The 23,895-nt window shown below is 41.2% G+C and overlaps 1 protein-coding gene across 2 annotated transcripts in view; it reads left to right on the forward strand.

Moving 5' to 3' along the window:
* Positions 1 to 23,895, forward strand: part of GABRG2 (gamma-aminobutyric acid type A receptor subunit gamma2) — a 59,781-nt gene that overhangs the window by 11,996 nt on the left and 23,890 nt on the right. For both annotated transcript variants that reach the window (XM_081899166.1, XM_081899167.1), the window contains exons 2-6: positions 12,420 to 12,568; positions 14,171 to 14,238; positions 15,646 to 15,866; positions 17,576 to 17,658; positions 18,358 to 18,495. In XM_081899166.1, the coding sequence (XP_081755292.1) occupies positions 12,420 to 12,568; positions 14,171 to 14,238; positions 15,646 to 15,866; positions 17,576 to 17,658; positions 18,358 to 18,495 (659 nt within the window). The remainder of the gene's footprint in view (positions 1 to 12,419; positions 12,569 to 14,170; positions 14,239 to 15,645; positions 15,867 to 17,575; positions 17,659 to 18,357; positions 18,496 to 23,895) is intronic.

Genomic DNA, 23,895 nt, shown 5'->3' on the forward strand with positions numbered 1-23,895 from the left:
TTTTAAAGAAAGGAAAAATGATTACACACACATATATATATAATATTTAAAAATCATATAATAAATCATATAATAAATGAATAAAAAGAGAACCTACTCAAGTGATGCTGACACCAACCCCCCCCCCACATATGCTAAGTAAAAGAATGTAAGTTTTATGACCCCCCCCTCTTCTTTCCCAACCATATACTGTATACAGTATTAATGTCTCACATCTAATGTAACTGATCTGTAGAAAAGACTCTATGGCTTGAAAAAAGAGACAAACCAAAGAAAATCTGTAATAAAAACTCTATAAAAAAATCATTCTCATGAATGCATGGCCAGTATTGATTATTATTTTTGTCATTGGTTTCTTTTCAGTTGATATTAATATTATTGAAACTCATTCATTTTCTTAGACATTTGGAATTAAGAGTTTTCTCTCTCTTTTTAACACTGGATGCAAGTTTCCACTTCAAAATGTAAAAGACATTAGAGTGGCTGCACAGTTAATGAAAATACGATAAGCACAATTCTCCATTTCTTTTCTTGGAAGTCATTAAATAATTTTGCATGCAGTCACCTCCACACATTTTCTAATACAGAAGTGGAGCATGGACAAAAGCTGGGAGCATTAGTAGTAGCTCCTGGAATGGGAGTGTGCATAATTCAGATGTAAAGTAGGAAACACATTTCTGCTGCTTGAACAGAAAGTCATTATATGCTTTGCCTGGTGGCAATAAGGGGGTTCAGGTGACTTAATTCACATTGTAAAAGAATATGTATCTGTGGTGTGTGTGTGTGTGAAGATTACATGGGTGCATAGGCATAGGCAAACTTGGCCCTCCAGATGTTTTGGGACTACAATTCCCATCATCCCTAGCTAACAGGACCAGTGGCCAGAGATGATGGGAGTTGTAGTCCCAAAACATCTGGAGGGCCAAGTTTGCCTATGCCTGCCCTCACTGCCAAATGCTTGGCAGCCATGCCCTCACTATCCATGTGCCTAGAAGACTTTTATGTGCATAGCAGCATTCATGTGTAAGACTCCTCATAGAATGTTCTAATTTGTCCCTTTAGCATGGAAGAACTGTAGATGCTTACATCAGTACACACAGAGAGCCAGTGTGGTGTAGTGGTTAGGAGCGGTAGACTCGTAATCTGGTGAACCGGGTTCATGTCCCTGCTCCTCCACATGCAGCTGCTGGGTGACATTGGGCTAGTCACACTTCTCTGAAGTCTCTCAGCCCCACTCACCTCACAGAGTGTTTGTTGTGGGGGAGGAAGGGAAAGGAGATTGTGAGCCGCTTTGAGACTCCTTAGTGGATAAAGCAGGATATCAAATCCAAACTCTTCTTCTGACCCACCCCAAATCTCCCAATGCATGGATGCTGAGGCTGCTGGTTCTACTTGCAGCACTGGCTGGGCTAGCCTAAGGAGCCACACATCCCCCCTCACACATTTTGTCATGGTTTCTCTAGTTGCCCCCTAATGATTGCTCTTTCCTCTTAGAAGGCGTATTTTTCTTTTCCTTTTTCCTCAGCTGGGATCGAAGGGCACATGGCTGTTGCATCCTTCTCAAGCCGTCCTGCCAGCCCCGAGCTCCTTTGCAATGTTAGGAATAGTTCCAGCCCAACAAATCCTTCAGATCAGATCTCAGCCTCACAGGGCTGGCAGGGTGGTGTGAGCAGAGCCCCCCAGAAAAATGTGCCTGGGGCCATCACCCCGGCAGTTCCCCTACATGCTATGCCCTTGAATAAGACAAGTCCTGCCCTCAGGCTTACGAGCTAAAACACATGGCATGAAGGGAAATGAAATTGGAAGGGAGGCGTTAAAACAAAAGCTCAAGTGCTGTTTCTTTGTTAAAGTGTGTTTGTAATGAGCAGCTGGAATGGAAACAATTCAAGGGGAGGAGCAGCCAAAAGTTGCTGGACTTGATGGAGAGGACTTGGAATTCAGCTCTCTTCAGTAGGCTGATGGAATGTTTGCTGACAGATTCCAGTTGAGGGAGGAGCCTGGTGGAGCAATGAGGTCACATGAGATAAGGATTGTAAGGTACTTAGCACACTAAAAGAAGTACAGAAATGCTAGCTACTTGATCTTACACATAGAAGGATGGTTTGTGTCACAAACCAGGCCTAAACTGAAGGCCTATAATGCAATACCTGTGCTGTTTCGCCCTCCCTCTCTTATACAGTCTTACCTTGGTTCTTGAACAGAATCTGTTCTGGAAGTCCGTTTGATTTCCAAAAATGTTCGAAAACCAAGGCGTGGCTTCCAGTTGGCTGCAGGAGCTTCCTTCACTCAATCAGAAGCCACATCAGAAGTTTGGCTTCCAAAAAAAGTTCACAAACCAGAGCACTTACTTCTGGGTTCACGGCGTTCAGGAGCCAAAACATTCGAGTCAGCAGGCATTTGAGAACCAAGGTATGACTGTAGTCTCTTTTAACCACTTGTCCTTTGTCTCTATCTGCATTAGGTTTATGTGAGCTATAACCACTTTTAACTATTTGCTTTTATCCTTCTCCTCTTTTATTCACATGTTTGTATCTTATGCTGGCCTGCGACCGTAATAAAGTTTGTTGTTGTTGCTGTTGTTATCTTAGACTGGCTCTAAGGTCACCTTTTAGTATCCTGCATGTGATGGAAATTTATGCACTGCTTTTGCTTTTAAATCCAATGTTCATAGCCTGAATTTTAGATTGCATGCTACCATTGCATCTCTCTTGCATGAATGTATGTTGCAAAAATACAATATCTAGATTAACTGGTGTGTGGCGGCGGTTGTTTTCACTGTTGGTTCAAGCATCTTCTTGCAATTTTATTTTGCTACATAATGAAACTGCCTCTAGCTTATATTGGAGTTTGTAAACTGAGTGTATGTTTCCCCACCATATTGTACTAAACATAAATCACAGTCTAGTACTTGCAGTATGTATGTAATACTCACTCCCTACTAAGTATGGCGTACAAATTTGCTCTGATAGCTTCTGTAGTTGTCCTCTAACAATCAATAGAGAAACAGATTAATTGCTCTTACCTCTCAGAATGCATACATTTTTTCCTTACTTTTTCCTCACCAGTGGCTTATACAGTGCTTTGAGGCATCAATACATTCTTCTGTAGGGTGGCTACTTATACATAACCAGAAAAGAGGTGCAGCACCAAAAAATAAATGACTAATTTATATGTAAAGGTAAAGGGACCGGACCCCTGACCATTAGGTCCAGTTGTGGCCGACTCTGGGGTTGCGGCGCTCATCTCACTTTATTGGCCAAGGGAGCCGGCGTACAGCTTCCGGGTCATGTGGCCAGCATGACTAAGCCACTTCTGGCAAACAAGAGCAGAGCACGGAAACGCCGTTTACCTTCCCTCCGGAGCAGTACCTATTTATCTACTTGCACTTGACGTGCTTTTGAACTGCTAGGTTGGCAGGTGCAGGGACCGAGCAATGGGAGCTCACCCCATTGCAGGGATTCAAACCACAACCTTTTGATTGGCAAGCCCTAAGCTCAGTGGTTTAACCCACAGTGCCACCCGCGTCCCTAATTTATATGTATAGATGCAGAATTAAGTAAAAATGCATCTCACCATAGTTACCAGGTGACCTGTGTTGGCCAAGTGCTGCAAACTGTTATTGGGCAACTTCAAGTCTCCTCATGCTTTCTTTTCTTATGGTTCTATATCTTTAAACTGGACCTTGGACCAGACACATCCACTCTATTTTTCTGCCCAAAGTGGAACAACAAATGGTACTCCCCACTCTTAGTCAAAGCTGGCCAAGTTATTTTGGCACCTGAGGCAGAAAATCCCACAAGCACCTGTCCCTGAGAGTAAAAATATAACAATGATACATCTAACAGTTTTTTCCTCTTGGTGACACCCTAAAGTGGCTTCCTGAGCTGGGCTCCTCACTCTGCATAATGGTAGGGCCAGTCTTGTCACACCACTCAAAGCAGGATCTGCTGTGGACATGCCAAGACATTCTTGCTCCCTTCCCTGGAAGTGTTGTGGTAGAAGACACTTCATCTGCCAAGCTTCAGCAGATAATTCCCTGGGTACCAGCAGAACTAAAAAGCACATGCCCTTTCTTGACCTTGAGCGAAGGTTTGCAAAGGCGTCTTGCATGAGCCCTCATTTACTGATGGAAAGGAATCAGCAGCCCATGGTTTTTCCCAACTTGCCCATGCCAGATGGTGGGTGTTATGCAGGATCAATGTTTCCCATTCTGAACACTAACCCCGACCTTCAGGACTTAAATTACAACCCCAGTACACTTTTCACTGCAGAATTTACATAGAGGTAGACCTGTAACATAGTCCTTCTAGGGCATTGCCACGTCACAATGGTTAAAAATGCCCCCAAGTTTCAGTTACTTACAATTTATAGGTTTATTTCTGTACACAAAAACTCTAAATATGTCTCAAGAAAATCAACTGACTGTTGTACATAGGCTGTTTGCATGGTAACATGATGGGATGCATGTAGTGCTGTAGAATCAGTGCCAAGGACTGGGGCAAAAAATACCCCAAGAAATCAATAGATTTTGTTTTACCACCAGAATGTTTTGTTTGTTTTTTGTCTCACTCTTGTTACTAGAGTCCCCACCAACCCCCCCCCATCTGACCCAGATAAACAAAAAAATAGTTTTTAAAAAATGCCCTTCTTCTAACATTGGAATGCACTTTGGGGTAAACTACCCATAACAACATTTTTGAAGGTTGTAAAAGGGTTTCCCTCCCAATGAGGAATATAAAAAAATCATAGTAAAGAGAAGAGTTTTATTAACAAGACCTACTACTTTGTTGGATTGTGGCCTTGGTCTCCCAGGGCTATTGTTGATGGTTCAGTAAAAAAGGGTAAAGGACCCCTGACAGTTAAGTCCAGTCGTGAACAACTCTGGGCTTGCGGCGCTCATCTCGCTTTACTGGCTGAGGGAGCTGACGTTTGTTTGCAGACAGTTTTTCCGGGTCATGTAGCCAGCATGACTAAGCTGCTTCTGGCGAAACCAGAGCAGCACACAGAAACGCCATTTACCTTCCCACTGGAGCGGTACCTATTTATCTACTTGCGCTTTGATGTGCTTTTGAACTGCTAGGTTGGCAGGAGCAGGGACCAAGCAACGGGAGCTCACCCCGTGGTGGGGATTTGAACTGCCACCTTCTGATCGGCAAGCCTGGGGCTCAGTGGTTTAGACCACAGCACCACCCACGTCCCTTGATGTTTCAGTAGCTTATATAAAATAATTGATATTTATCCTGCATTTTACAATTCTGTCAACCTTTCATATCTAATGAGATATGAGGCTGTCCTGCATTTAGAACTGGAAAGGATTGGACTAGATGACTATATTTTTCTAACCTTTTTCTGAGAACTAACGAAGCATGGAACTGTTATTTGCTTCAATTAAATAAATATTGAGAGAAACAAAAAGGAGGAGAAAATATCTGATTAAACTGTGTAACAATTCCTCTATTTGTGGAGCGAAACTCTTATTTAATGCAGGATCAGAACTAGAAGAGGCTGGGAGTACACAAACTCTGCATAGCAAAGAAGAGGAGAGACAAAATTGCACAGGCGGTAGTGAAATAATATGCAGAGGCAGTAGAGGTGAAGGAAACATGTAGCTGATAGGGGCCTTTAGAGGAAAAGTTCAAATAAAAATTGGATTAGGTCTCTTGCTGTGCCTTGAGTAAACAAATTGAAATTCTGTTTGACGCAGTCCAGCAAAATAAAAGCAAGCCGATCAGTAAGCTTTATGTGTGAACAGGTTCCATTTTATTTTTCTTTGGAATTGTACCTTTCATCAAGATTTAACAAACTATTAATATAATTCTTTATCAGTCAGGATAAAGAGCATTGCAAACATTTCTGAGAACCTAAGTCTGCATCTCTGCAAAGAAAATGGATGTTGACTTATCCTTCCCAAATGTCCAGCCATGATTCCACCTTAATTGGCATTTTTCCTGGTCAGTTATATACATTGCTAATTCTAGCTGAAAGTCAAGCAACTACTGTACAGTGGTACCTCGGGTTAAGAACTTAATTCGTTCCAGAGGTCCGTTCTTAACCTGAAACTGTTCTTAACCTGAGGTACCACTTTAGCTAATCAGGCCTCCTGCTGCTGCTTCACCGCTGCCACGTGATTTCTGTTCTCATCCTGAGGTAAAGTTCTTAACCCGAGGTACTATTTCTGGGTTAGCAGAGTCTGTAACCCAAAGTGTTTGTAACCTGAGGTACCACTGTATTATGTTATGGTAATGTAATAGCACCCATGTCAGCTCTTGCCTAGTAAAGCGCATTTCTCAGTCAGATGGCACAAAGCCACTTAACGTGCCATTCATTCCCTTTTTAGTGTCAGCTGAACCTTGCAAGTGGAGGAGGAGAAGGGCTCCACCCATGCACATTCTGTTCTCTTAATCAAAGAGTACAAGTTGTAGCTGCAACTTTAAAGGTGTCAGCTCTAAATTAAACAGATACATACAATTTACTATAAGCCATATGTTAACATTCATGTGGCACTGCATGCCTTCTTAAAAAGGACACGCCTTCCATTGTCTCTCGAGACAGAAGGATGCCAGCTTCCTTCTAAAAAAAGATTAGGCATTGTTGCATTGAGGCTTTTGCTAAAGCATGAAGCTTTAGTAAAGGAGGTGCTTATTGGACTGGTGATGTTGTTGCTTTTGATGAGGATGTGGTGATGAGGATGAGGATGACTGGTGCTGATAATATTCTAAGTAGGAATTGCCTAGGGCTTTAGGTTAGAAAAGTCTCCCTTCCTTCAGATCCAGTGAGGACAGGATGATCAGCACACAAATCTCCGTGCTGCTAAGCAGAGAAGAATGTTAGGCTTCACTAATGCATCCAGTGTTCAATGCATAGTTTCCCTCATTGAAATCAATGGGTTTAAACATGTATAACTGGAGGAAAAAATGTGACTATGGGCCAACTGATATAGTAATCAATGAAACAGTGGGCAATTGTGCTTGCATAGTTTAAAGCTCTTATGCTTTCCATTCCTTGTCTATCTGAGGTTGTCTGGCATTCCCATAAGATCCATAGTCTGCCCACTATAATTCTGACTGTGGGTTTCGTTAGATTTGTTTCATAACTTGGAAAAAACATTCTGAAGGCAGAACAGCCTGTTACTAATAATATGAGCTTAAAGAGTCTTAAGGATATGTGTGGGCTGTAGTCACATAACTCTTATTGGCATAAATGAGACTTTTGCCCAGATAATGCCCTGCACTTGCACATGGAAGTATAATACATTCTCTAAATACTGGACTATTGCTCATCTCTTATTTACACATCTGTTTATGAAATATAATTGCTAGCTTTTGGGTTGACATACCCAAAGGAATGCATAGCTTCTTCCTTCTGTAATTTATTGCCCTATACATGGATGACAGTGAACTTGCTTTCTTCAATCACTCTTCCCAGGCCACCCCCACCTGGATTAGTTTATGTGTGAATTTGGGCTTCCCAGAATACCAGAAGGGAATTTCCCATTAGGAGATGGGTTCTTTAAATACTTTCACCATTTGTTACAAGTGCTGTTACAATGCTTGCTTTGGATGTGAGAAGCATCTGTGCTATACCTTTGGTCAGGCATCTCCAAACTTGGCCCTCCAGATGTTTTGGGTCTACAACTCCCATCATCTCTGACCACTGGTCCTGTTAGCTAGGGATGATGGGAGCTGTAGTCTCAAAACACCTTGGAGGGCTGAGTTTGGGGATGCCTGCCTTTGGTGCTTGTTGGTTATACAAGCTGGAATATTCAGTTCATTTGTATGCACACAGGCTGTAGGGCCAATTGACAGAGCTAGCATGACCACAGCAGAAGAGCATTCCAAGCAAGGTTTACACATTTCCAGTTACACATTTCGCCCTTGCCAACCTGGTATCTTCCAGATGTTTTGGATGGCACCTCTCACCAGCCACAGCCAGCAAAGGCAGCATTATATTGAGACATAGGCCCCCTTCAAGCATTCATATCCAGCCTGTGAAATGGACAAGCTAATGCTCTCCCCTGTCACCATTCTCATCACCCTCCATGAGGATTGCAATGTGGGGAGCAGGGCTGGTATGCATGGTCCCTTCTTGTGGTGCAGGTATAAAACCTGAATAGGGCTTTTAATTCCTAAGCATGAGAGCAGGGTGTTATTTCCAGATTCGATTGCAAATTGCATAGCAAAAAAATCCACTCCAGGGGCTGACGGGAACAAGCACTAGTGTACATTGTTGGAGACACCTGTGTATACTTTCTATTAATGTTTTATTTCTGTGGTAACCTTGGTTTGAGACCCTACATTGCCTTGGGCTGTTTTTGCAGAAAGGAGGCTAATAAATAATTTCTGGGAAAATGTAAGGAGGCTGACAAACTGAAGTGATTTCCTGTACATTTTCTCTGGAGCGCAAATATAGCATTCTGCCGAACCACGTTCAAATGATATGTGGGCTCGAGCTTCAGAGACTGTGTGAGATTTGTCTCCCTGAAATGCAATTAGTTTGTTAGAATTGCAGGCAGCTTCATAAACCTGCTTACATCACCAGTTTAATTGTCCATGCCCTGTTTTTCTGTACATAGAGGAATGCTGTGTAACGCAATGGCAATTAAAAATCCTCATTTTTGAGACTCAATAAAACAAGGAGGGCTCATTACAAGCTGTGCTTTGGCTGCAAAGGACATAAGCAATGGTGCTGGGGAAACATGGCAGTTAATGACAAAGTGGCAACCAAGGGATATCTCGAAGAAGGAGCTTAGCATACGTTGCTTGCTAACCAATTTTTAAAGATACACAGTTTTAGTGCGAGATTCTTGGGATTTGTTGCTGTGCAGAATGGAGGGTCGTACAGAGGCACTCTGAGGAATATCCAACACAATATTAGTGTGGCATTTGATTTGCAGTTTTTGAAGCGGTAGTGAACATTGAAGTACTAGTATAACTGTCACTCAGTATAGAAATAATGGTAATGGCTGCACTAGCTGTTGTGCACTATATTCTACTGGTGCAAGTGACCCACTAGATTTAAGCAGGGCACAAGATTCAACATAAGGCTTCTGTTATTGGAATGGCTTCTGCGCTAGTAATGTGACATCATTGGACATCCCCCTCTTTTTATCTCCTCATGAAAATGACTGATGGTGGCCTTGCTTTAGGCATCAACTACATGCTATTTAGAGTCCCAGTATGTTTTCCTTGCATGTTTTTTCCCCTTTCCACAAAGCAGTTTGGGACAGCCTATTTCTAAATGGAAGAAGGGCAGAAGGGAAGATGTTGCTTAAAAATGTTCCTCTCTAATAACTTATTCCAGCTCAAAATCACCCTCATCCCCAAGCTGCATTTTCACCTGTGGGAGAAAAGATACAGGGTCACCGTATCTTTCGGCCACTTCCCCACTTCTTCAGCTTAGTTTCAGTTATTTTAGTTATGTTGCTTATTAATATTGTTTTATACAACAGTGTTTCATTTCAGCTGTTAAATTAGCTTAGCTTATTTGGTATTTGTGTACAATGCTGCATAGATTGATTGTTTTGACTGTATAGTTTATCCATAATTGTTTTTAATGTGTTTTGAATGGTGATGCTTCTTGTTCCTCTTATACCTTGTGAGCCACTTTGGGCACATGCTTCTGAGGAGAAAGCAGCATACAGTGGTACCTCAGGTTAAGAACTTAATTCGTTCTGGAGGTCAGTTCTTAACCTGAAACTGTTCTTAACCTGAGATACCACTTTAGCTAATGGCGCCTCCCACCGCCGCCACACGATTTCTGTTCTCATCCTGAAGCAAAGTTCTTAACCCGAGGTACTATTTCTGGGTTAGCGGAGTCTGTAACCTGAAGCGTCTGTAACCTGAGGTATAAGTAGGTGATGATGACTCATACAACAGCTCAGTCAGTACAGCATATCTCAGGGACATAGGTTTGAGCCCCATGTTGGGCAAAAGATTGAAGGGGATGGAGTAAGATAACCATTGGGTTCCCTTCCATGATTCTATGATGTGAGAAAAAGCAACAAGGGAGAGGGTGATTTTGGAAAATGACACATGGGGAAAGAGACCAGCAGCATTTTTGCCTCTTTTCCATTCATTTGCTGACCCACACTGATTTGGGTTTCAACTCCACCCACAAATAAATATGGAAGAGAGAATATTGGAAGTCAATAGAAACTTCATACATTGCTGGTCACTTTGTTCTGATCAGATTTGTCTTGTCATTTATGTAAGTTGCTGCTTACGGACGTTATTGGAATGGCACAGATAGAGCCAAACTCCAAGGAAGCAGCTTCTACACTCTTCAATTATCTTATGAATTTGGCCTTAATCTCTTGCCCCACTTCTGGCAGGGTGGCCCTCTTATCTATCACCAAAAAAGTGGAAATCCACCATCCCCAAAGAGGGACGGTTTTGAAGAAAATTTGGATATGCATCTAGATTCAGTTGTAGACATAACTTGTTTAATGTAAATAGAAATAAAATCCATTTCACCATAGTAGGGGAGACTGTGTCCAGGTGAGCAGCCTGCTGTTCATGTACTAACTGTTGATTGGCAGTTTCAAGACCTCTGCTCTGTGCTCTTCCTCCTTAGAGTTCTTTATATTCAAATCAGGCTTGGCAAGTGGGCAGCTGTTCAGTATACTTCTTCAGACAGAGGACTTCCTCTATCTAGGAGCCAGCCTAACATCTGAAGATACCAATTTTATAGGGCTGGGAAGCAGGTTTCCAGCACTGTCATCATAGGCAAACCTTCATACGACACCCAAAGGGCTATAAGTGAAGACCCATGCATTAAAAAATAAAATAAAAAATCATAATAACTTTATCTGAAGAGTGAGCTTCAACCGCAAATCAGGCCTAGCTTAATGGAGCTTCCCATTGCCAAGCCTATGGCGCTTCTTAAATGGTGGCTGTACAAATGCTGTTTCCGCTGCCCCAGTAAAAGCAGATTTATAGCAGCACTTTGCCCTACATTCTGTACGCTTCTGGCTGCATCAATACAGAATCCTGAAAAAGAAAAGAAAAGGGACATCCTTTTTAGTTTTTCACACACCACCCAGAAATGTACATTTTGTAATGATTTAGGGTTGTTGTTTTTTTTAAGATAGCATTACTACAGGCCAATTGCTTCCAGATAAAGCCCATATATGGTGACTTGCCTTCTGATTTTCAAGTGGGGATCTGCATATATTTCACACAAATGTGTCCTCTTTTTGCACTCTGTTTTTGTGATTTGGAAGTGGTAACCTTAACTGCAAGTAGAGAAAGTGAGAAGTCATTGGTAAACTAATATATTAAGAAATGTAGAGGAATTAGTCTTCCACTCACAGGCAAATTACTATATCTCTTTCGGTTCTCCATCTGTCAAATGGTAATATTATTGGCCATTGTGAAGATGAATGAGCATTATAAAGGAGGCTAGGGAAGGGCCATAGCTCAGTGGTGAAGCATACATGTTACACTTAAAAGGTGTCGGGTTCAATCCCTAGTATATCTGGGCAGGGCTGGAAAAGACTCGTGATCAAGCCCCAGAGAGCTGCTACCAGTGAAGGAATAGCTGGACCATGGATAGGCAAACTAAGGCCTGGGGGCCGGATCTGGCCCAATCACCTTCTAAATCTGGCCCACGGACGGTCCAGGAACCAGTGTGTTTTTACATAAGTAGAATGTGTCCTTTTATTTAACATGCATCTCTGGGTTATTTGTAGGGCCTGCCTGATGTTTTTACACGAGTAGAATGTGTGCTTTTATTTAAAATGCATCTCTGGGTTATTTGTGGGGCATAGGAATTCATTCATTATTTTTTTTCCAAAATAGAGTCCGCCCCCCCCCCCAAGGTCTGAGGGACAGTGGACCGGTCCCCTGCTGAAAAAGTTTGCTGACCCCTGAGCTGGACCAATGGTCTGACTTGGTGTATGGCTGCTTCCTATTTTCCACTTTGGGCAAATAATCATACTTAATACTGAACTTCCCAGCAGGCTTAATGTAGAATAGTACAACAAGCTAAGGTTGACATGATTTGGGTGTAAATACAACTCATAGTAAGATAATTCTAAGACAAAGACTGTGCCATACATCTGTTCATGCACACTAATGTTTAGGTGATACACTGCCTTTTAAAACTTTTTTTCCTTTAAATCTGAACCAATAGAAGTAATGGATACCTTTGAAAGATGCATTAAGTTAGAAGAGAGAAAATGTCTACTCAGCTATCTTGGCATTCTCAGTAAATTGAGCTGTAAACATCAGTCTGTAAATGGTGTTCCCTCTTTCATTTCTTTCTGTAAAGCCATTTCAGTGTTTTGTGCAGAACTGTCATTATTTAAAAGGGGCCTAAATCTAGTCTCGATGGTTTCTAATGGAGCTGTCTACGAATGTAATTGCTGTGTTCAGCTGTTATATGACTCCAGTGCTTTCTTCCCTTTCTTTTTCAAACAGTTCTAGCCAAAAGAGTGATGACGATTATGAAGATTATACAACCAACAAAACCTGGGTTTTGACTCCCAAAGTTCATGAAAGTGATGTTACCCTTATTTTAAATGGCCTGCTGGAGGGATATGATAACAAACTAAGGCCAGATATAGGAGGTGAGGGTATTTTCCTTCATTTGTTAATAGCAGTGAGTTGGAAGGGGAAGTGATGGTGATCACTTAACAAAGTGGAAATGACAATAAAGAAAATATAATATACTTAGCTGCTGACAATTAGTGTTTCCATTAAAGAATTTGTAACCAAAGCTTTCTGAAACAAGTGTTTAGACCTCTAACTGGTATTACACCCACCCACCCACACCCACACCACACACAGACACACACGTCAAAGCTCGTAGTTATTTAAAGAATAGTAATGCATCTCATTATAAACATATTGCTGTTCAAATTAATTTGACGAAATGTTCAGGAATCTATGAGCGAAGTGGTGCCTGAAGTCAATGGCAAAGACTGTTTCAGAATTTGTATTGCACCACTCTACTATAACATTCATTGAACAATTTCAATTAAGATTAATTAAGTGGTTCAAGGCATAGGGTCATGCTGTCGTGTGTGAAAGATTAACATGGTCAGTAAATATTTTAAGTCATTTAACAGCATGATCAGAAAGGTATTAAGCTACAGTAATATATAGTGGCATGGCTAGAAGAGAACATGGCAAAGGTAATTTTTTGATCCTTAATCAATGTGCATTAATGAAATTATTTGTACTTTAGTAGACAAGCTTTCAGGTATTGTCAGTAAACTAATACAATCCTGTCAGATACAAGTCCTGGAGAGCTAGTGTGGTCATAACAAGTCATGTTGTTCCAAAGAAATCATCAGTGGAAATGCCAGCTAGATCATGATAACGGATAACTAGGTACTATTTTAATCTAGTCCAAATAACAGGCATCAAAAGAAGTCATAAAGTGGTCAATGAGTGGCCTGGGGTTGCAACCACCAACCCATCCAATGATATTCAGATTTGGAGGAACTGGGAAACTCAGAGTGGGGCTGGGCCAGGATGGACAAGGGCTGAGGCAGCAAAACTGATAGGCATAAAAATGAAAGATAATGAGTACTTCTTCCATGGGGTTTTTTATCTATGACTGCATTATGATGGCTCATAAGGAGGAGAGAAAATATAATTTGAAAGCAGCTATGCTGATCACGGTTTGATTTATGCATTGTTATAGTTGATGTTGATTTCTTTTTCATGATGTTGATGGTTACTGTTGTAGCTGCTGCTGCTGTTTTGTTTCTTGGACTTTTTCTGTATCTGCAGAACCCTCTCCTGGCTAAATTAGTCATTTTGTGTTCATTCGTACAATGTGAAATGTCTGATGTGATGTATCATTAAGAGACTTCAGAAATACAATACAGTTTCCAATAAAAAAAGGAAATAAGCGTTATAACTATCCCTACCCCTTGCAAAAATACTGATTTGATTACAATCACATTAATAACACAATAGTATAAATGGGGTCGAAATCCACTCCCTTCCTCACTACGGTCATCAAGTAAGAATGCAATTTTATTCATCCTGCATTTATTGATATGGAAAATCTCACATACCCAAGTCCTTTTATGTTCTTTCTTTCTAGAACACAATCAGATTCTTCCTTTAAATACTATATTTTGTGTCTAGGATTTTCCTTTATGTTCTGGATGTTTTACCTGATGTGATATTAGCAGTTGTTACTGTTTTTGTTACAGTGCAGCCAACGGTAATTCATACTGATATGTATATCAATAGCATTGGCCCAGTGAATGCCATCAATATGGTAAGTAGCATATATTAATACATTTTACCAGGGTTATTTTTCTAGAAAAAGAGGTGTTGGAACTCACTATGAATGCCACCCTTGTTCTCTTATAATGGCAATGGCACCCACATGAGAGGTGCCGGAACTCACATGAGTTCCGGCTTTAAAAATGCCCTGCAGTTTGCTATGTTTGTATTGTAAATTATGTTATTCCTGAATGCCAATAAACATTGCTGTACACACCAACCAACACCCCTGTATTCTACCCCATGTATCAGACAGAGCAAAGGCACAATACTCGGATGATGAAGACTATACACATGTATCTAAAACTGGGTCACATGATTCAATCAGACTTCTGAATGGTTGCACATAGGTTTGCCATAAGGCTAAACAAAAAAATTCCTTCCAGTAGCACCTTAAAGACCAACTAAGTTAGTTCTTGGTATGAGCTTTCGTGTGCATGCACACTTCTTCAGATACCTGAAGAAGTGTGCATGCACACGAAAGCTCATACCAAGAACTAACTTAGTTGGTCTTTAAGGTGCTACTGGAAGGAATTTTTTTGTTTTGACTATGGCAGACCAACACGGCTACCTATCTGTTACTGCCATAAGGCTGCAATCCTATGCACATTTACATGGGAATAATCCCTTTCGGAGTCAGGGGGCCTTACTAGTTCTGAGTAAACTTGTTCAGGATTGTGCTGTTAGTAGAGATGTGGTTCTTTAATTCCATCCAAGATCAACTAATTTCTGTAGCTAACATGAATATTTATGTCCAAAGAATTATGGTTGCTAAATAAATACGTAAGAGCTGTTCATACTAAATTCTCAATTCTGCATTTCATACTGAAATCTTCCTTCAGTAATATTCTTTTTAGTAGATATTATACACAATATCTCTCTCTATTTAAGTTTGAGTGGGCCAAATAAGAATGATGGAAACACCACACCAGCAGCTAACCTAAATTTTTATATTGTAATTTGATGCTGTGAATGACTCTGAGATCTATGGATAAAGAAGGGTGTACAAATTTAATTGATTAATAATAAATTGTTTTCATTTACAACAACCCAAAATTGAGATTTATGTTTTACTGTATGAAAACATAGATTTGGGAAAATGGTGGGGAAATAGCTAAAGCAACAGTTCATTAGGAATGCAGTTTTAATGAACACTTACCTGGGAGTTGTAATGAGCTCAGTGGGTTTTACATCTGATTGGACATATATCGGAATTGTGTCAACGGGGCAATAGCATCTGATGCAGAAACATCATATTAAAACCAGGAGCTCTGTTCTATTGTGGGTCAGGCTACTGATGTGATGTGTGTGTTGTCTGTGAACCGGCCATGAAAGCTTTGAAAAGCAGGACTGAATGGACATGGAAACTTACTTTGTTTGATGTGTTTCAACATTGCAGGAATATACAATAGACATTTTTTTTGCTCAAACCTGGTATGACAGACGGCTAAGATTCAACAGCACCATTAAAGTGCTGAGGTTGAACAGCAACATGGTGGGGAAGATTTGGATCCCTGACACATTCTTCCGAAACTCAAAAAAGGCTGATGCTCATTGGATAACAACTCCCAATCGGATGCTCCGGATCTGGAATGATGGCAGAGTACTATATACACTGAGGTAATCTTACCGCTCTTTAAATTTTATCCAATATACCTGTTACATGTTTCCAATATGAGTGAAAATGGTATCTCCACTTAATGAAAAGAAATACGATGCCTTGAATATTTTAGACAAGATGAAACAATAATAAAGCTAAATGCCCCATAGAGCTCATGTGGTGTCTTGGTTAGAGGTTAGTGAATGACCTTGGGCCAGTCACTACCTCTTAGTGTGGTATAGTGGTTAAGAGCGGTAGTCTTGTAATCTGGGGAACCGGGTTTGTGTCTCTGCTCCTCCACATGCAGCTGCTGGGTGACCTTGGGCCAGTCACACTTCTCTGAAGTCTCTCAGCCCCACTCACTTCACAGAGTGTTTGTTGTGGGGGAGGAAGGGAAAGGAGAATGTTAGCCGCTTTGAGACTCCTTAAAGGGAGTGAAAGGCGGGATATCAAATCCAAACTCTTCTTCTTCAGTCTAAGCATAGGAGTGGGACCCAAATTAAGACACCCACCAGCCTGTGAATGGTCTGGGTTAGGATCCAGCAAATCCTTGCCCAGATATGCTACACCTCTGCCCCCGAAATGCCCCATTGAAGGATTTTGCACCTGTTATCACAAGTCGTTCTCAAACAGGCTGTACCTTCAGTGTGTATAATGTATATTTGTGGGTTGGAGGGGGCTTAAACAGCAGCTAAACTTCTATTATAGAGCATGGAAGAACCAAGTGAACAGCTCTGCCCCTTTCCCCCCACATGTGCAGTTTGGGGTTTAGGATTGAGACCATAATATCTCAATCCCAGAATGTGCTTGCAGTGGCTGTGGAAGTGCCTACACATAACTCCCTGCACAGCACAGTTTTGAACTGGGGCTTTGCACCCCAAATGAGAATTGTTTTGAACCAGTTTAACTATAATGGCTTTCACTGAGAGAGTTAACAGTTGTGTTGAAGCCTGCTCTGAGAACTACATTTTCCAAGATGGCTCCAGGAGATAATCAAGTCAGTTTAGCTGGTATGACCACTCTTGAAGGCTTTATGAAAGGGGGCAAGATCATTCAAAACACAGCCTGCTTTAGAAACCTCCCTCCATTGGGAAGACCTCAGAAATGGGTAGGAAAAGTTCTTGTCAATCCTTAAAGCCGATTCCCCTCGCAGGGAGTCAATGCTGCGGGCAGATCATGAGCCCAATCCATGCACACGGGGCTTAGGTAGCTCTGCGTCACAAGGCATTCCTCACCTACCTCTCCTATTTCAAGGGTATTCTGTTAAAGGAATCTGGGATGTGTGTCCTCTTTCTGAAGCCCAGATGGGGGCCAGGGCCATAGCATGACCCCTATCAGTGATCTTGGGGGAATTCCTAGTTGATGTGCATCAAGAGAGCTCCCCCTATCGGTGGTTAACCCTTACTAGACTCCTGGCAGGGGGGCAGGAGTCAGATATAGTCATTGGTTCCAATGCCTAAGCCAATACCACTCACATTCTGTAATCATTGTGGCCTTTTTCAGCCCATTAACCTAAATTCTGGTGTCAAGTGTCTTTATTCTACAATGGGGGAGGGTTCAGGACCTTGCCACAGAACACTGTGACATAAGAAAGCATTTTACTTTACATCATAATCAATAATACATTAAAAGAGTGGATTGTGTCTTCTCTCAACCTGTTCACTGCTGTAGACCTTGAACTTCTAGAACTATGAACAATTGATTAATATTAATATATGTTTTTTCTTAGATTGACGATAGATGCTGAGTGTCAGTTGCAGCTGCACAACTTTCCAATGGATGAACATTCTTGTCCACTGGCATTTTCAAGCTGTAAGTAGTAATCTAAAAAATAAATAACCAGGCAACCATTATTTTCAGGCAGGATTAAATCACATGTTGGCTTATTCAGGTTGCAAAATTAAGATTGATTTGGAACTCTTGCACAAGGAGTTAAGAAAAGAGACAGCAAAATGCACCGGAAAATGTAGGATAACATTTGCTTGATGTAATGTTGTCTTAACGTCCCCACAAACAAATCAGGATGAATATTCAAGAAACAGATTGCCTGAAAGCAACCTATGTGTTTCCCTATGTACAGGATATACTGGATACAACAGTGGGGAATTTAATGCTGGTAGGTGGAGAAATGGGGCGTCAGCAAAGACCTTACCGTTTTAAGTGATCTACATACAACCCATCACATTTAAGTCATTATAAGTGCAGAGAAGCATTACAGAATTTATTCATGGCAGTTTAGAGGCTGTCATAAATAGAAACAAAATAATTGTGACAATTCATTATTTGGGGGAGCAAAAAGAGACATAACATAAGCATGCTTTTCTGTATTTGTTTGGAACTGCAAGGTCCCTTTTTGAATATAAGCATCATGACCACTTTGTTGTGTGTGGCAGTGAGAGGGAAAATGGTGTGAATGCATTTGTGGCAAGTGCCATTCATGGTCATGTGACTAAAGGAATGCAACACGTAATTGAAAATTGTGATGGAATGATGATCTTCATTGTTTTGAAGATGGCTACCCAAAGGAAGAGATTATCTACATGTGGAAGCGCAGCTCAGTAGAAGTAGGAGACACTAGATCCTGGAGGCTGTATCAGTTTTCATTTATTGGGCTCAGAAATACAACTGAAGTCGTGCCGACAACTTCAGGTAGGCGAAGCTGCTCTACTTTAATTGAACATTTGCTCCTACTTGACGCTGAAGTGGGGAAAGGGCAATGCTATGCTTACTGTGTAGCTGAAATTATCAGTTTCATGGGATATTTCAGTTGACAAGCTGTGACATTTTAGACTACCAGTGTGGGATCAAAACATGAAATCAGGCGTAGGAAAGTGGTGGCCCTCTAGATGTTGGACTCCAGTCCCCATTAGCCCTGGCCAGGAAAGCCAGTGGTCAGTCATGATGGGAGGTGTTGTCCCACAACATCTGGAAGGTTACCCTTCTGTGGCTTAGATGCTGCCATATATATAATCAACAAAAATAGCATGTTAGGTGGAAGGCTCTGCCTTAGCTCTGCAGGGCCAGTCCTGCCATTAGGCAAGGTGGCCAACGTGGGTAGCAGATGTGAGGGGACATGAAAGGGCAGCAAAATGTTAATTAAAGAGGGAGAAAACATTTCTACTTGCTAGGTGGAACTATTGCCCCCCTGATCCTTTGACATTGTAATTTTGTATAAATGGAGAATGTTTTATATTAGAGAACATTTAAACATTTATTATTCCACTTTCATTTTGGAAGGAAACCATCTGGCAAGAGAGAACTCTATATAATTGCTTACAGCAGAATCCTATGCACGTCTGCTCAGAAGCAAGTCTTGGTGAATTCTATGGGGCTTACTCCCCAAGTAAGCATGTGTGGAATTATAGCTTTAGATTCTCACTGCAAAACACCAAAATCAAACCAAATATAACCTGTGTAACTCTTCTAGTCTCTTGAATACAGCTAGCTGGAGGATGGGTGAGCAGGATTAATGTGAGGTAAATTCTTGGCTGTGCCTGCTCTGTCATCAGAACTGCAATATAAAAGGGGTTTCACAGAGAATTTTTGGTAACTCAGTATCACAACTTTTCTAATAGGCTTCTGGAGATGCAGTGCTTCATTTTGCCTTTGCCTCAGGGTCAGCAGTAAATGGAACAATCTAGTCCTAAATTGGGGTTGCTTCTTTGTGCTGGACGGACTGCATGCCGGGGAGCTAAATCTCCTTCCTTTTGCCTGTTTGTGTCACCCTCAGAGCACACATGTAACAGGATCTGTAATAACGACAAAAGATTAGTGACTCAGAGCAATGAGCGTTACCTCATTACTGAACTTGGGATGAAGCACACAATTGTGGGTCACACAGATGGATTGGATCCTGAGTGGAGCTTAGTGTAGATAAATACATTGCATAATTAATTCGATTTGAATTTTGTAGATTAATTGTCTTGAAATGGATTCACACTTCTGATGTTGTACTGTAATGTCTTACTGTATTAAAAAGGGAATTGTTGACAAAACTTTCCTTTAAATTCTACTGTCTTTATCTGAAGCACATGTAGGGATAGGGCAATGACTAGGGAAATGGGCCAATGCAGCAAAAAGCCATTTTTTTTGCTCTCACTACCAGTTTGCTACTGGTCTAGCTTCAAGGTCCTTCTGCTAATTCAGAAAGCCCTAAACAACCTGAGTTCAAAGCACATTAAGGACCTTTTGATCCCTTGTGAACTACCTCAGATCCTCTGATTGGGCACTTCTTGTAGTTCCCCACATCCCTGTAAAATGGTAAAAGGTAAAGGTAAAGGATAGTTAAGTCCAGTCAAAGGCGACTGTGAGGTTGCAGCTCACATCTCGCTTTCAGGCCGAGGGAGCTGGCGTTTGTCCACAGATAGCTTTCAGGGTCATGTTGCCAGGATGACTAAACCGCTTCTGGTGCGATGGAACACCATGACAGAAACCAGAGCGCACTGAAACGCCGTTTACCTTCCCGCTGCAGCGGTATTTATTTATCTACTTGTTCTGGTGGGCTTTCAAACTGCTAGGTTGGCAGAAACTGGAACAGAGCAATGGGAGCTCGCCCTGTGGCACAGATTTAAACTGCTGACCTTCTGATCAGCAAGCCCAAGAGCCTCAGTTTAGACCACAGTGCCACCAGCATCACATAATATAATAATCTCAATAAATAACAAGATGAAACATGAAAAAAAGTATCTGACGAAGTGTGTATTACACACGAAAGCTCATACCTTGAAAGCTTATATTTAGTTGATCTTAAAGGTGCCACTGGAATTATTTAAAAAGATTTTTTCATCTTTCCTCTTGTTATTTATTATGACTATGATCAACATGGTTATCCACCTGAATCTATAATGTATATATGCATTGCCAGCACACAATATTGGAGCAAAAAGTTTATATTTATTTAAATATAATCTACTCCCTCCATACTAAGTGAGCCTTAGTAATGTGCAGACACCAGGCTCTATGGATATCCACAAATACCTCTAAGCCTCAGACTGCAGGTGATGACTCAAGAGTGCCCCTTAACCCAGTAATGCATCAGGGTGCCAGTGACTCCTCAACAAAAGAAACAAATTCAAGCTTCCAGCCTAGTTTCTAACGTGCACAAATATACATCTGTGCATGAAAAGGCCTTCTTGGTTTTGCTTCCATTCCAGGAAGGTTAATGGAAAATCTCACATCAGTAAGAGCTGTATTCCACCTGGAACACAATTTGTATTTCTTGTAGTTATTGGCTTCCTTTCTCTCTCTTTGCTAACAGTTTTTTGTTTTTGTTTTTAAGTCAGATAGGAACAAAATCAGTGCTATGAGCTTCAGTTCTACTGTTATATTTAGTGAATCAATTTTATGAAGTTCTGTGCAATATTAAAAGAGAGTGTTCCTTGAAGGAAACAATCCATTCACATTAAGCTAACACCATCCTCCTAAGGGACCATTAATCTCATTTCAGAACCCTCAGCAGTGGTCTAGCAGTGCCATCTAATTGAAAGATCATATTTGCTATTAATGCACTCATGCACACTGTCCCTGTCCATTACTTAAACAAATAAATTGATCAATATTAATTGTGCCTTCGTACACAGTAAAAGCTTGCTTTAGCCTAGAATATATATTTATATATATAATATGCTTTCCAGAGACAATTTAGTCCTGATGAATTTAGCCTGCTAGGGATGTACTTGAAGCCTCAGAAGAACTGTACAGAGTGCACATCTTTCCTCTCTCTCTCTCTCTCTCTCTCTCTCTCTCTCTCTCTCTCTCTCTCTCTCTGTGTGTGTGTGTGTGTGTGTGTGTGTGAGAGAGAGAGAGAGAGAGAGAGAGAGAGAGAAAATGGAGACTTCAGCTTTGCGCAGGCTCAAAGGACCCTGCATATAAACTTGAAATGCATATCACCAAGTGCAAAGGGTAGTCGCTTCTTAGCTCTCTGTGCAACTCAAGTACTCTCTGTGGTCAAAGAGAACATAGAGGGAACAAGTGTTCTGTTGTCATAACTTGGAACTGTTTCAGGTGGCACTTTACAAATCTGAGGAGCCAGAGGGTCTAGAATTGGCTCAGTTTGGTGCTGCAAATGTGCCCTGAAATGAGTAGCTCTGCAGACTGCCGTATGAGCACTGAACTGACTTAAATACAAGCACTCCGACTGCATTGCTTTATGGACTGAACTGGCCTGTTTCACTTCCTAATACTGCAACTTTTATAAAATAGCTAACGGGGGATATTTCATCCCACATTCAATTTTTCTAGGCATCCTCACAAACGGGTCTGTTTCTGGTCCATATAGCATTTGTATGTTTTCACCCGTAAGTCCAGCCAATCCTGTTTCCATATTTATTCCATAGCTTAAACTGAATATCCATTTTCAATGTATTTGAATGTGTTTGGTTGTTGTTTCTAAGCAGAGAACTGTATCAGAATATTTGGTATGTGTGAAATATAGATATACGCTTGAAAGGCATTAATTACATACATTTTTATCCTGCCAAAAAATGCTCCCGGAGTGGCTCACAAATGCCAATAACATTGCCTTCAGGCTTACAATGGGAAGACATGAAATAAAACAGGCATAGGCAAACTCGGCCCTCCAGATGTTTTGGAACTACAACTCCCATCATCACTGACCACTGGTCTGGTTAGCTATGGATGATGGGAGCTGTAGTCCCAAAAAATCTGGAGGGCAGAGTTTGCCCATGCCTGAAATAAAAGGGAAAGTCTTTGGAGGGAGGAAGGGAGAAAAAAGCAAACTCAGGTGAGGCAACTGTCTCAAGTGGCAAGAGCTACAGGGTCAGCAGCATTGTGGGTTTGAGCCCCACGTTGGGCAAAATATTCCTGCATTGCAGGGGGCTGGACTAGATAACCCTCCTGGTCCCTTCCAACTCTACAGTTCTATGATTGCTTTCATTCTGCCTCATCTTCTGTTTTCATGTATGTAGAGTGTATCAAATCTGCACATGGTTCTCCTTGAATGTATATTTAGCTTCCATTTTGTGGCCAAGCTCCTACTGCTGAGATCCTCAAGATGTTTGTGTGATAGTACACATTATTTTCCTAATTCGCAGTGGCGTAGCGTGGGTTGTCAGCACCCGGGGCAAGGCAAGTAATTTGCGCCCCCTAACCCTAACCCCCAGATGTTGCACCCGGTGCGGCCGGCCCCCCCTGCACCCCCCACGCAACGCCACTGCTAATTCGTATAGCCCAACAATCAACTAGAGATTCACCTGATTATTTCAGTAGTTAATGAATCTGCAATGATGGGTTATTTGAACCAACTTTGCGTCCTCCCTCCAGTTAGCTGAATTGATAAATGACTGCATTGACCAGGGAGAGCATTATAGCTGAAAAGGTAAACAGGCTGCAGTTTAAAAGAAAACCAAAAACACACACACAAGGCTGCAATCCTATGCATATTTGACCTGCAGGTAAACTCCACTGAACATAATGAGACTGAACTTCTGACTAAATATGCAGAGGATTGCCACGTGAGTTTGTGGGTCACTTCTCTAGGAAATTGTAAAGATATTTATAGCGCACGCTGAAAAAAGCATGACCATGTCCTCATTTTGGATGCTCCTGACATACTTAGAGGGTCTAGGCATTCAATCCCATATTTAAAGCTGCATGCAAATATAGTGTGGTAAGAAGGTTAATGTATTAGAGCAAGAAACCTTTGACAGGAGAAAAAACATCATTTGAAGCTTTCTGTCACAAATGTTGCTTTAGTTTGGTCATTTTCATTTCTTGCAATAAAATGTTCACCAATGTCACATTATGAACAGTATGATATATTCATTTCCTGGAGAGTATGTGGATTCTTTGCATCTTATGGTCTTCTGTAGGGAGTATTCTGATAATTGATCACATACCAGTATGTGTATCCATGTAGTCAAAATACAGGGTGTTAGTCAACTAAGTTTTACCGTTGAAATGAATGACCCTAACTTAGTCATGTTCATTAATTTCAGTGGATCTGCTCTGAGTGAAACTATGTTGAATTCCACACATAATATTGAAATGGAATAATGGAATAAAATCCAGTAAATCCTGGGTAGGACCCAA

This window comes from Podarcis melisellensis, assembly GCF_964234715.1.
Source record: "Podarcis melisellensis genome assembly, chromosome: 2".
Taxonomy (NCBI): domain Eukaryota; kingdom Metazoa; phylum Chordata; class Lepidosauria; order Squamata; family Lacertidae; genus Podarcis; species Podarcis melisellensis.